This window comes from Panthera pardus, unplaced genomic scaffold, assembly GCF_024362965.1.
Source record: "Panthera pardus isolate Hobbes unplaced genomic scaffold, ASM2436296v1 HiC_scaffold_13, whole genome shotgun sequence".
Lineage (NCBI taxonomy): Eukaryota > Metazoa > Chordata > Mammalia > Carnivora > Felidae > Panthera > Panthera pardus.
The window spans coordinates 183,574,280-183,588,043 of NW_026526688.1; the positions used below are offsets into that span (position 1 = coordinate 183,574,280).

The following is a 13,764-nucleotide window of genomic DNA, read 5'->3' on the forward strand; positions in this document are numbered from 1 at the left end:
ATGAACAGGGGAGGGGCAGAGAGAGAGGGAGACACAGAATCTGAAGCGGGCTCCAGGCTCTGAGCTGTCAGCACAGAGCCCGACGCGGGGCTCAAACTCACGGACTGCGAGATCGTGACCTGAGCCGAAGTCGGCCGCTTAACCGATTGAGCCACCCAGGCGCCCCAAAAAACCTGTTTTCTTAACAGAACATCGAACACATTAAAAATTATGTTCTCTGGTAATTACAGCTTGATCATTTCCTCCAGCATCTTAAGTAGCCATAACCAACAATCAAAGATATATTCTGAAGAAACACAATTAAATAATAAAGCCCACAGAATGCAGCCCATGTGCCTTTCATCCAGACAGAGTAGGGTTTCACCAACAGAATGGGGTTTCAATTTCAGTACTATTGACATCCTGGGCAAAATAATCCTTTGCTGTGAGGGACTATCCTGTGCCCTGTAGGGTGTTCAGCAACATTTCTATCTACGTATTTGAAGCCCGTAGCACCCTTCCTCAAACTAGGACAACCAACACCGTCTCTAGATAATGGTAAATGTGAAGGGAGTTGAAGGACAAAGTCACCTGGGTTGAAAACCACTGGGTTAGAGAAAAGCCAAAAGTAGTCCAACAAGATGGCAAAATCATCCATTGTCTTTTTAAAAAGAATAAGGGAAATTTTAGCATTGGAAAGCATAATGTAGGTATCGTTAAGAATCTTACTAGAATTACTACTTTGTATTAGTGAATTCTGAAAAAGAATGACAAAGTTAAATCCCAGTTTCTTGGAATAGTTACTATTCTAACAAGTCTGAAGTATATTTTTTGTTAATTTCATTTAACGATTCCTTAGAACGTAAAAATTATTTGATGGGGCATCTAGGTGGCTCAGTTGGTTAAGCGTCAGACTCAGGATTTCCGCTCAGGTCATGATCTCATGGTTCCCCCTCCCAAATAGACAAAGGCCACCATATTGTAAGGATTGGGTCATCATCACTTCTGTATTCTATGAAGTTTATTTTGGAAATAAACCATTTCACTACTTCTTTAAGGCTTTACCCGTGTAGAGAAAAATCGGGAGACTTGAGGATTTTGAGAACATGTAACAGTAGGGAGTGCTGACACTCAAAGGTTAAGTCATCACCTTGGTTCTTACATATCTAGGCCTGGTTGATCCAAACTTGGCTCCTCGAATCCCAAGGACCACGCAGACCCTTCCTATTCCAGCTCATTTTCTTCTTCCCCCAAAATGTCCTATAAACATATGACTGGCCTAAGGTGAATATTAGTTGCAACCATTTTTATATGAATTATTTACCACTTATAAACTAACTACCTAATAACCATACAGAGCAAAGATCACACGTTACTATCAATGTATATTCAACTTTATAGTTTTATTTTTTTTAATTTTTTTTTTTTAACGTTTATTTATTTTTGAGACAGAGAGAGACAGAGCATGAACGGGGGAGGGTCAGAGACAGGGAGACACAGAATCCGAAACAGGTTCCAGGCTCCGAGCTGTCAGCACAGAGCCCGACGCGGGGCTCGAACTCACGGACTGCGAGATCATGACCTGAGCCGAAGTAGGCCGCTCAACCGACTGAGCCACCCAGGCGCCCCTAGTTTTATTTTACTATAAATCTAAATTCATCTCATTTCTACTTACTTTATATGGTGTTTGCTACCCATGGTTCTTATGATAAAGTAAAATCCATAATTAGGTTAAAACATGAATAATGTACTCTGTAATATAAAACACTTAGTAACATCTGAATACGAATAAAGAACCAAAAGAGACATTAATCTGACCTAAGTTAATAAAGAATGGAGGATTCTCTTGTCACAAATCGAAGAGGGTGGATCATAAATAGACATAGCAAACAGTAACTTTAGCTATAATCCAGGGTAGGTGAGAATACATTGCTATAAGAGTTTCTCAGCAGGCACTAGTAAAATGCTTCTCAAAACTGCATGCTATGGACAAGAAAGAAAAGAGATCCAAAAAGAAAAAATAGGGGCTCACTGAAAGACAATGGAATCCCAAAATTAATACACAGATATTGACAAAATATATATAACCTGTGAAGTAGAAAACAGATACAGAGGTTAAATCTTAACTATCATCTTAGAATGTTATTACTTACTCTGGAGCAACCTCGAAAACAAACCAAGAAATAGCTTCAGATACTGAGTTTTTGGTGACCAGGAAAGTAATGGAGGTTTGTACATGTACAATGAGAACAGAGGGGTGGCAGTGAGACCAACAGAGAATGGGGCTTCAGAAAAAATCCAAAACAAAACAACAGTGTTAGTCCAAGTGATAGAAAACAGGTTTTCAGAGTAAATAACATAAAATAGTGCCAACAATTACAATTACAGCAAACCCAAAGCGGGGGCGGGGAAGAACCTTACAAAAGAAGTCCTGGTACTAAATTATTTCAAGCAAATGCATGAATTAGTGGGTACCAGTCCACAGTGTCACAAAGGGGAAGAAAGTTAAGAGTACATGCCTTTGAAGGTTACCCAGAACACAAGTATATTCAAAATTCCAGTTCTAACCTGATTGTTGACAATAGGGCAAAGTCTCTTAGTACAAGGGGGTATTAGGTTGAGTAATATCTATGTTTTCTAAAAGTATGTGTTACAGTGCTGTTGCCGGTCATAACTCCAGAGTTCAGACATACTCTCACATAAGGGATAGGCACACATTCCTGGAGATTGACGCCTAACTGCATTGCAACTAATATTTTTAATGATGGCCCCAGGCTCTAAATGACAAAATGAGAAGCCTCCACAATAAAAGAACAACTGTTTCTATATATTAATATAAGGTCTGGGCATTCGGTTTTATTTTTGAATCCACACTCTGCTGTACCCATAAGCCACATTACAGGGACTATTTCAGGAGAGTAGGATGCCCTTGTAAGTTAGTACTCAATTGATTCTATTTGTATTTCTGAAAGAATGCAATTATTTAAAAGGAAAAAAAAAGTGAATCTATAATAACACTGAATAGTAAGTACATAGTGTTAACTATCCTTAATCAAAAATTTAAATTTTGAGGAGGTAGAATTGTGTTTTGAACACTACCCAAAATATCATCCTCTAAATAAAAAGGCTTTTTTTTCCCCCAATATTTCTTAATTTGGAAGATGAGGGTACAGACAGAGTAGGGTAGGTTTAGAAGATTTATTTCTTAAGGGACCTTCTCTGAATTAAACTCCCTATTTCCCCATACCCCAATAAAAGAGATATAAAATTCCTTTAAAAAATATTTTTGATAGAATAAAAGACACTAAAGTTTTCCTAACAGAAAACTCTTTAAAGGAAAAATGGGAAAATATGATTAAAAGGAACCAGAGGAAACCTAAATTTGCTATACTATCAAAAGGGAAAACTTCCTAATTTTTAATTTTGGGTTTAAAATTAAATTTTTATCATAGAATTGGTCACTGATTTTTACATTCCAATTTTCTGTTTTATACAAACCATTTTGCTAAATTTGCTTTATATTAGCTTTGATAATAAAGAATAAAAATCTGTAAGCTTGCCATCTTTAAAAAAGATTTAAAAAGAAATAAAACTTAACTGAATTCTCCCCTTGAAGATATATTAATTCCTTTTAGGGTATTTTTAAAGGATAAAAGCAAATAAAATCTTTTACAACTTTATTTAGATTTTTTTAAAATGTTTATTTACTTTTGAGAGAGAGACAGAGTGTGAGTGGGGGAGGGGCAGCGAGCGAGAGAGACACAGAATGTCAAGCAGGCTCCAGGCTCCTAGCTGTCAGCACAGAGTCTGACGCGGGGCTTGAACTCACAGACCGTGAGATCGTGACCTGAGCCAAAGTCGGATGCTCGGATGCTTAACCGACTGAGCCACCCATATGCCCCTAGATTTAACTGAAACACAGTAAAATGTAAGTGTACAGTGGGTTGTTTTGGTATATGTATACACCATCACCACATTACAAAGACAGTCCTCATTCCCAAGTTTCTCTTCTGCCTCTAATCCCTCCTCCTGTCTCTCCCTGTCCCCGGGAAACCACTGATCTGCTTTGCCATTATAGATTCGTTTCCATTTTCTAGAATTTTGTGTAAATGAAATCATGCAGTATGTATCCATTTTTTTCTGACTTCTTTTGAAAACAGAGCATAATTATCATAGGATTTTATCTATGTTGTTGCATGTATCAACAGTTTATTCCTTTTATTGCTGAATAGAAATCCTCTGTAGAATATATCACAATTTGTTGATTCACTCACCTGTTGGTAGATGTTTGGGTTATGCCTGTTTGGCTATTATAACTGACACTACCACAAACACCTGTGATCAAGCCTTTGTATTCACATTATGTTTTAATTTCTCTTGACTAAATATGTAAAAATGGAATGGCTGCACCATATGGTAGGAGTGTACTTAACTTTTTCAGAAAGTGCCAGATTATTTTCCTAAATTGTTGTATTACTTTACCTACCACCAGAGTATAAGAGTATCAGTTCTTCCTACTAGATATCTCATTGTGGTCTTAATTTGCATTTCTTTAGTGGTTATTTGCCACAGTGTCTGGAGAAGTACCTGTCTCAATCATTTTCCTATTTAAAAAAATGGGTTATTTCCTTGTTATTGACTTTTTATTATTTTCATAATCTGGAAACAAATGTTTTACTCATAATTTTGAAGAAGTAAAATTTATTCATTTCTTTCTTCCAGAGTTAGTGCTTTCGTGTTATATCTAGGAAATATGTGCTTAATCCAAGGTCACAAAGATATTCTCCTGTATTTTCTTCTAAAATATATATAATTTGAAGTTTTACATTTAGGTATATTTTAAGCTAATCTTTGCATATGGTTCTAGCCACGGATCATAGTTATTTTGTGTCTATGTATATAAATGACAGGGGCATATGGACATACAAATGTTCCAGAATCTTTAAAGACCCTTTAACTAAATTGCCTTTGCACCTTGAATGAAGAACATATACCTCAAAAACTTCCTCTGGCCACTCTTCTGTTAGGGTGATTTACCTGGTTGTCTTTACACCAATACCATCCATGATTACTGAATGTAGCTTAAGGTTGTTTGCATTTCCATATAAATTTCACAGTTTGCCAACTGTTACAAAAAGTCCACTGGGATTTTGACAAGTATTAAGTTGAATCCATAGATCAATTTGGCAAGAAGTGACATCTTAACAATATTGAGTCTTCTGTCCCAAGAATATTTACTCAGGACTTCAAGCTCTCTCAACAATATTTTAAAGATTCAAGTGCACAGTGCTTTTACATCTCGTGTCAGATTTTCCCCTAAGAATTACATACTTTTGATGTGATTATATATAGTATTGTTTATTAAATTTCAATTTCCCACCGTTCACATAAAAAAACAATTCATTTTTATGTTGATCACGTATCCTACTATCTTGACAAAACTCACCTATTAGTTTTAGCAGCTTTTTAAGATTCCATAGGATTTTCCATATAGATGATCATGTCTGCAAATAAAGACAGTTTTACTTCTTTCTTTCCAATCTGGATGGCGTCCTTTTCTTTCCTGAACTGACTGTACTAACTAGAACTTCAAGTACAATGTTAAATGGAAGCGGTGAAAGCAGACAATCTTGCATTGTTCCTGATCTTGAGGGAAAACATTCAGTCTTTTCACAGTTAAGTATTGTGTTAAACATAGTTTTTTTGTAGGTACACTTTTTTTAGGAGGAAATACCCTTCTGTTCCTAGTTTGATGAAAATTATGATCAAGGATGAATGTCAAAAGCTTTTCTAAATCTCTTGAGGTGACCACATGATTTTCCTTTTTGTTCTGTTAATATAATGAATTACATTGATTTCCATTTGTGAGATAAAGCCACATTGTTGTTTTCATTTTGAAAATTTAAGACTTTTTGCATCTGTGTTTGTAAGGGATACTGGTCTATTGTTTTATTTTCTTGAAATGTCTTTGCCCTGCTTTTAAAACAGGGCAATGCTGTCCTCACAGAATGTACTGTGAAGTACATCCTACTCTCCAATTTTCTGGAAGAGTGTATATAGAACTGGTATGATTTACTTCTCAAACGTCTGGAAGACCTCAAGAGCCCGTAGTTTTCTTTGTGGGAAGGTTTATAATTACAAATTCGATTTCTTTAGACATTAGGGCTATTCAGGTTATGTTTCTTCTTGAGTAAGCTTTGGTAGTTTGCTAATTTCAAGAAATGTGTGCATTTCTTCAAAAGTTGTTGAATTATTAACAGAAACTTATTTATAATATTTGCTTGTTATCCTTTATATATCAGTAGAATCTGTAGTGATGTCACCTTTCTTTCTTCATAGTAATTTGTACAGAATCTGATTTCTATCTGCTATGACTGTCCTGCTTGAAAGATTTCTTTAACATTTCTAGTAGTTCAGGCCTGCATATGATAAATTCTTTTCCATTTTTTTTATGTCTAGAAAGGTCTTTATTTTGTCTTGCCTAGGGACAGAATCCCAGGTTGCTGCCTTTTTTCCCCCTTTGAGTACTTTAAAGCTCTTGTCTCATTGTCTTCTCCTTAGGAAGATTTCAGATGAAAAGTCTCTCATCATCCTCATCTGTCTTCATTCCTTTGTACACATCTTTTTTCTCTGTTGCTTTTAACATTTTCTCTTTATCACCAACTTTAAGCAACTTGATTATAATATGCTCCAGTGTAGTTTTTGCGCTTGGGTTCACTGAGTTCTCAGAACTATGGTTTTACAATTTTCACCAAGTTAAGGAAAATTTCAGCCATTATTTCTTCATCTATTCTTTTAACCGTATCTCCCCCTTGGCTGACTCCAATTACTTGGATATTAGCCCACTTGAACGTAAACCACAGCTCCCTTACAGATTGAGTTATTTTACCCCGAGAACTTTTTCTGTGTTCTTCATTTTGGATACTTTCTATTGTTATGTCTTCAAGTTCATTAGTCTCTTCTTCAGCAGTATGTACCTATAATTAATCCCATCAACTGTATTTCTTCATCTTAAATATTGTAATTTTCCTCTCTATGAAATCTGATTTAGATACCTTTTAAAATCTTCCATGTCCTCTATTTAACTTGTTCAATCTCTTCTCTAGCTCAGGGATCTGCAATTACAATCATAAAGCAAATCTGATGCACCCCCTCCTTTGTGACAGAAAACTGTACTCCAGCATACAGACATGCCCATTTGTTTACACATCGTCTGTGGCTATTTTTTTACAAAAGAGCTGAGTAGTTATAACAGAGGATACATGGGCCACAAAAACTAAAATGTTTACCACCTGATCCTTTAACAAAAAAAAAATCTCAAACTCCTGGTCTTAGCACACTGAACACATAGAAGACAAATACAATAACTGCTTTAATGTCTTTGTCTAATTCCATCAGATGTCGTCACTGCTGGGTTGGTTTTAATTGACTGAATTTTTCCCTCATTATGGATCATATTTTCCTGCTTTTTTGTATGACTGGTATATTTTAATTGTATGTTAAGACACAATAAATCTGACTTCTGAGTATTTGATACTTTTCTATTCCTGTAAATATTCTTGACCTTTGTCTTGGTATATATTTAAGTTACTTGGAAAGAATTTGATCCTTTCAATCTTGTTTTTGAGTTTTTTAACAAAACTTTTACCTAACAATAAAATCAGCAGCATTTGGTGTTGGCCAAATTTTGCACCATTATTGAAGGAAAATCCTGCTCTGCAGTACTGTAGTAGATGCATCATGAATTATATTTTTCCACTTTAGCTAGTGGGAACAGGCAAGTTTGTAGTATGAGCTTCAGGAAGTTTTTCCCCTCTAAATCTTTAGCTTGATTTTTATCCCCCAGCCTTGGGTAGTTTCCTCACACTTGTGTGTTGATCGATACTCAGCTGAAGATAAGAAGGGACCTTCTGCAGATCTCCGGAACTACGTAGCTCTTTCCTCTCCAGCTCTCTGCCTGGGAACTCTAGCCACCGTGGGCCCCCGGATTCCCAGCTCCATCTCCTTGGTTCCAGGTGCTTCCTAGGCTCCACACCTGGATTCCTTCTCCCTACATCATGTCCTAGAAACTCTCTAGGTACTAAGTTGGGGCAACTGTGGAGCTCACCTCACGGGTCTCCTGTCTCTCAAGGCTCACTGTCCTTTCTTGCCTGCCATCTGGTATTTTGAAAAACATTGTTTTAATATATTTTGTCCAGGTTTTTTCAGTTGTTTCAGTTTGGAGTAATTCCAGTCCCTGTTACTCCATTTTGGCCAAAAGCAGAAGGCTTAAAAGCTTACAAAAATTTTCCAAACAGGGAAAACCGCTTAAAGAGTAAACGGAAAATCATGATAAAGTAAACGGGGCCTAATTATATTATTGTATATATTTAAGGAAAGGAAAATTTCCTTATGATATTTATTACCATCACAGTGACTGCTATTTTTACAGAGGTATCCCCATTAAAAGCAAGTGATTTATTCACCAAAATATATTCTATGGTTAGGAGTCATTGCAATCTATTACTACTGGTAATAAAATAAAATAATCTATTAAACTATAAATTTCAAAATGTCCATAAATGTGAATTAAAAAATTCTGCTTCGAATTTTTTCCTGGTATATACAAACAAGTAATTGTGTATGTCTTTAGAGAAAAAAAAACCTTTCTAATTTAAGTAATTTCAGACTTCTAGGAAAGTGGCCAAAGTAGGCAAAGAACTGTACTAGTCCCCTTTCCTCCAGGCTCCCCAAATATCAGTATTTTGCCATATTTGCATATTATGTTTTTAAACAATTTAAGAGCTCATTGTAGATATACAGCCCCTGAACCCAAATACTTCAGTGTTCATTTCCCCAAAACAAAGACATGCCCATATACAAGCATAATGCAATTATCACTGATACAATACTTGTATATACAGATTTTATTCAAATGTTGCCAACTGTCCCACAAATGTCCTTTATTTGGAGTATGGAAGGCAGTGTTGAGAAACTAATGCCCTTGGACCAAATCAGAACAGCCACCAATTTTTCTAAATTAATTTGAGCTCGAATACAGACATTCCATTCATTTATATATTGATATCTATGGCTGATTTGGGGATGTAAGAAGAGATGAGAAGTCACAACAGCCTCAGTGTGGCTAAGTCTAATATGTTTATTATCTGGCCCATCATAGAAAAGTTTGCTAACTCCAGCTTTAAAACAAAAGACAATTTTTTTCCTGGTCCAGAATTTAGGTGAATTTAGTTGTCATGATTTTTTTGGTCTCCACTAGTCTGCTATTCCTCAGTCTTTGTTTTTCGTCGTCTTGATAAGTCTGAAGAGTAAATGTTGTTTACTTTATAGAATGTTCCTCATTTGTGTCTGTTTCCTCAGGCTTAGACGTAGCTTGTGCATTTTTGGCAGGAACATCACAAAAGTGACATGATGTCATCCTCCTGAGGATGCACATGATGTTTATTTGTCCACTACTAGTGATGTTAAATTTCAATCACTTCATTAAGGTGATATCTGCCAAGTTTCTTCACTGTCATGCTCCTTTTGTTCCCTTTATAATTAATACATACTTTGTGAGGATACACTTAGAGACTAAGTAAATGTTTGTTTCTCATCAAACTTTAAACCGATAGTTTTTCTGCCTGAAACAATTATTACTGTAGTGGTTGCCAAAGTGTGATTTCCTAGTTCCATCATTCCTTCTACATTTATTAGATGGAATTCTGCTATAAGAAAAATTCCTAGCCTCCACTACAGAGTCATTTCTTTAACTCAGTGTAGACTTTTAAACTATATTTTATTCTGTGGGTTCTATTACTATCATTATTTATTTTGAAGATTAAAGTGCTCATGATTTGGCTAAGGAGAACCTATTTAAACTGGCTCCCTTTCTGTGTCCTCGCAGCATGTCTCCATCATTCTTTGAGTACAGCATTTTTTTTAATAATAACAATAATGTGGAAATAACCCAAATGGCCATCAATGTGAAATATTAAAGAAGGAGCAGTGTGAAGGCAATAAAAGACTACGGAGATATGAAAGAGAACAAGGTAGAAGATGTACAGTTAGGTGGAGTTACAAGGTCCAGAGCGATGGTAGAGTATGATGCCAGACTTAAGAAAAGAAAAAGAAGAAATGACAATGATATGCTTATACATGCATATAATATTCTTGAAAGATACTAACAATGCAGGATTAGCATTAACTCTAGGGCTGTAACTGTGCAACAGGTATCTTTTTTATTTACAAATGCTGATTGAAAAAATTTTAAATCATTTAAGACTAATCCTTTCAACCTCAACATTTGTAATTAAAACGTATATTGTAAAATTAATTCGCATAATTAGAACACAATGTAGTATTTATAGTCTCCTTAAAATGATTAAAATCTTTTATTTCTTTAAATTTTTTTAAAGCATTTATCTTTCAAGTTTCACTTATAATCAATAAATTATGATTAGCTAAATGCAGCTAGATTGGCCGGATATCGGAAGCTATCTTTACATTGTTGCCTTTGTTATGTTCACTATATCATACTCAAGATTACTTCTTAAAAGGTTTCATTTTTCCCCTTTGAACTATACCCAATTAGCCTGGTTTTGGGGGGTGGAAGGTGGGGGGAGGACGTAGGGAAGGATGGGAAGAAGCTTACGATCTAGATACCAGTATCTGAATCACTTCAAGAGCACCTAATATCATTTTTAAGATGACAGGATCTGGTATTTTCATTTAATGTTTGGGTGAAAGACTAATATAATGCTTACCTAGTGAGTCGTTTAGGTGGAGGCCGCTCACCAAATTTTCTGGAAAAAATAAGAAAAATAAATAAATATATATAGGCTGTTATTCCACAGGAAGCTTTTTAGGCACCATGAAATCTCCTTTGCGACGTATACTTCAACTCTACTAAGAACAGCACAAAGGAACGTCCTTTAGCAACCATCCTTACCCAGAAATAACAAAATACATACTTTAAAAATGGTTTCTAAACAAAAACAACACACCCTAAGTATGCCTTACATACCTACTCTGAGCATGTAGCACAATGATCAGAGGAGTGTGACCAATACCTCCTAGAGACACCTTGCAAAAAACCCCCACAACTAACCAAAGACACCCAGTCTCACACACTCTGCAGCACTCAGAAAAATCCTCACAGCCCAAGAGGTGGTATAGAGTTTACCAGTGTCTGTCATGTGCCAGGCACTTTGCTATACATATTTTATACATTACTCTTTTTAATTAATATAAAACAATTCTGTAAAGCACATATTGGCCCATTTAAAAAATGCAGAAAGCAACTTGCCCACTAAGTAAGTTAACTGGCAGGCAGAGTTGAAATTTAAACCCAGCTGTTGACAAATAATACCGAAGTTTGTATGGAACCATAAAAGACCAAGAATAGCCAAAGTTATCTTGAAAAAGGAGAACAAAGCTAAGGGTCTCACAATTCCAAATTTCAAGATATACTACACAAAGCTGTAGTAATCAAAACAGTATGGTACTGGCACAAAAACAGACACATGAATCAATGGAACAGAAAACCCTGAAATAAACCCGTGTTTATATGGTCAATTAATCTATGACAAAGAAAACAAGAATATTCAATGGAGAAAAGGGTCTCTTCAGTAAGTGGTGCTGGGAAAGCTGGGCTAGTACACGCAAAAGAACGAAACTACACCACTTTTTAACAATACATACAAAAATAAACTCAAAATGGATTAAAGACATAAATGGGAAACCTGAAGGCATAAAAATCCTAAAAGAGAAGTAGGTAGTAACGTCTCTGACAGTGGCCACAGCAATATTTTTCTAGGTAGGTCTCCTAAGGCAAGGGAAACACAAAAGCAAAAATAAACTATTATGACCACACCAAAATAAAATCCTTTTGCACAGTGAAAGAAACCATCAACAAAACAAAAAGGCAACTTACTGAATGGGTGAAAATATTTGCAAATGATATATTTAATAAGGACTTAATATCTAAAATACATAAAGAACTTCTACAACTCAACACCCAAAATAATCTGATTAAAAATGGGCAGAGGACCTGAATAGATATTTTTCCAGACATACAAATGGCCAACAGACACATGAGAAGATGCTCAACAACACTAATCATTAGGGAAATGCAAATCAAAGCCACGAGACAGCACCTTAACACCTGTAAGAATGGCTAAAGTAAACAGCACAAAAGATAACAAGTGTTGGCGAGGATATGGAGAAAAAGGAACCCTGCGCACTGCTGGTAGGAATGTAAACTGGTACAGTCACTGTGGAAAACAGTATAGAGGTTCCTCAAAAATTAAAAACAGAAATACCTTATGACCCAGTAATTCCACTACTGAGTACTTAACCAAAGAAAATGAAAACACGAATTCAAAATGATATATGTCCCTTGTGTTTATTGCAGCATTATTTACAAGAGCCAAGATATCAAAGCAACCTAAGGACCATTGATAGACAAATGGATAAGGAAAATATGGTGGGTACACACACACACACACACACACACACACACACACACACACACACAGAATATCATGAAGACATTAAAAAAAAGGGGGGGGAGATCTTGCCATTTGAGAAAACATGGATGAACCTAGAGGGTATTACACTATGTGAAGTAAGTCAGATTGAAAAAGACAAATACCCCATGATTTCATTCATATGTGAAGTTAAAAAAATAAAAAATCAGAATCAGACTTATAAATATAGAGAATAAACTCATGGCTGCCAGAGGGAAGGGAGTGGGCGGTGGGCAAAACGGGTGAGAGGGAGCAGGAGACACAGGCTTTCAGTTATAGAATGAGTAAGTCACAGGAATAAAAGGCACAGCATAGGGAATATAGTCAACAACACTGTAATAGTGTTGTATGGTGTCAGAATGTAACTACACTTATGGTGAGCACAGCAGAACACAGAGAAAGGTTGAATCACTATGCTATACAGGAAACTAATGTAACACTGTGTCAATTATATGCAAACTAAATTAAAAAAAAAAAAACAACAAACCTAGATGTTACTACTCAAGAAACTTATAGTACATGGCCCTTCAGAAAGAAATAGGCTAAGTGGACAAACAAAAGCATTTCAACTGGTTGTAAGAGGGCAAGGAGAAAAGCTTGAACAAGGGTCAAGAAAGCACAATTTAGGCTGTAATTAGAATACAGCACGGAGGTTAAGAAAAACTCTCTAGAGTAAAATTAGCTGAGTTCAAATCCATGATTTAGTATTTTCCTATTGTGTAACTTTGAAGTTACCTGACTCTCCAGACCTTAGTTTCCTCACATGTGAAGAGGGCACCGTGACTACATTTACCTCAAAGAGGTGTTGAAGGGATTAAATATGTTAATATTTAGAAACACATAAAACAGTGCCTGGTATGCAGTAAGTGCTCAACAAATGTTAGTCATTATTACTACACTTTTGTTATAAATTGGCAAGCCAAAATTATGAAATAAGGAACTAAGCGTGATGTTAATAAGAATAAATAAGTATAGAGGAAGAAGAAACGAACTTCTACGTGATGACCTATTTCCACTGCGAGGTTCTCTAAGAGATGGTGGAAGCACAACACTTGAAAATGGACCAATAGAATTGTTTTCAAGCAGACTGAAGTTACAAACAGGCTAAGTGACTTGCTCATAATCAGTTACAGGTTGCAAAGCCTAATTTGACTTAAGAGTTCTCTACCGTACTTCATGTCCCACAAAATTATTAACTTTGATGATAAAAGCCTTAGCATCTGATGTAGTACATTTTGTTGTGTAATTTAATGCTATATGACATTGTTTATGAACT

General features: G+C 35.7%; 1 protein-coding gene across 13 annotated transcripts in view; it reads right to left on the bottom strand.

The window, feature by feature from the left end:
* The window catches only part of RBPJ (recombination signal binding protein for immunoglobulin kappa J region), a 218,420-nt gene that overhangs the window by 31,145 nt on the left and 173,511 nt on the right, over positions 1 to 13,764 (bottom strand). For 9 of the 13 annotated variants that reach the window (XM_019453552.2, XM_019453555.2, XM_019453562.2 and 6 more), the window contains one exon: positions 10,725 to 10,763. In XM_019453552.2, coding sequence (XP_019309097.1) covers positions 10,725 to 10,763 — 39 coding nt within the window. Of the gene's footprint in view, positions 1 to 5,425; positions 5,484 to 10,724; positions 10,764 to 13,764 lie in introns of all 13 variants that reach the window. The other 4 variants (XM_019453560.2, XM_053901636.1, XM_053901637.1 and 1 more) reach the window with 1 other exon arrangement.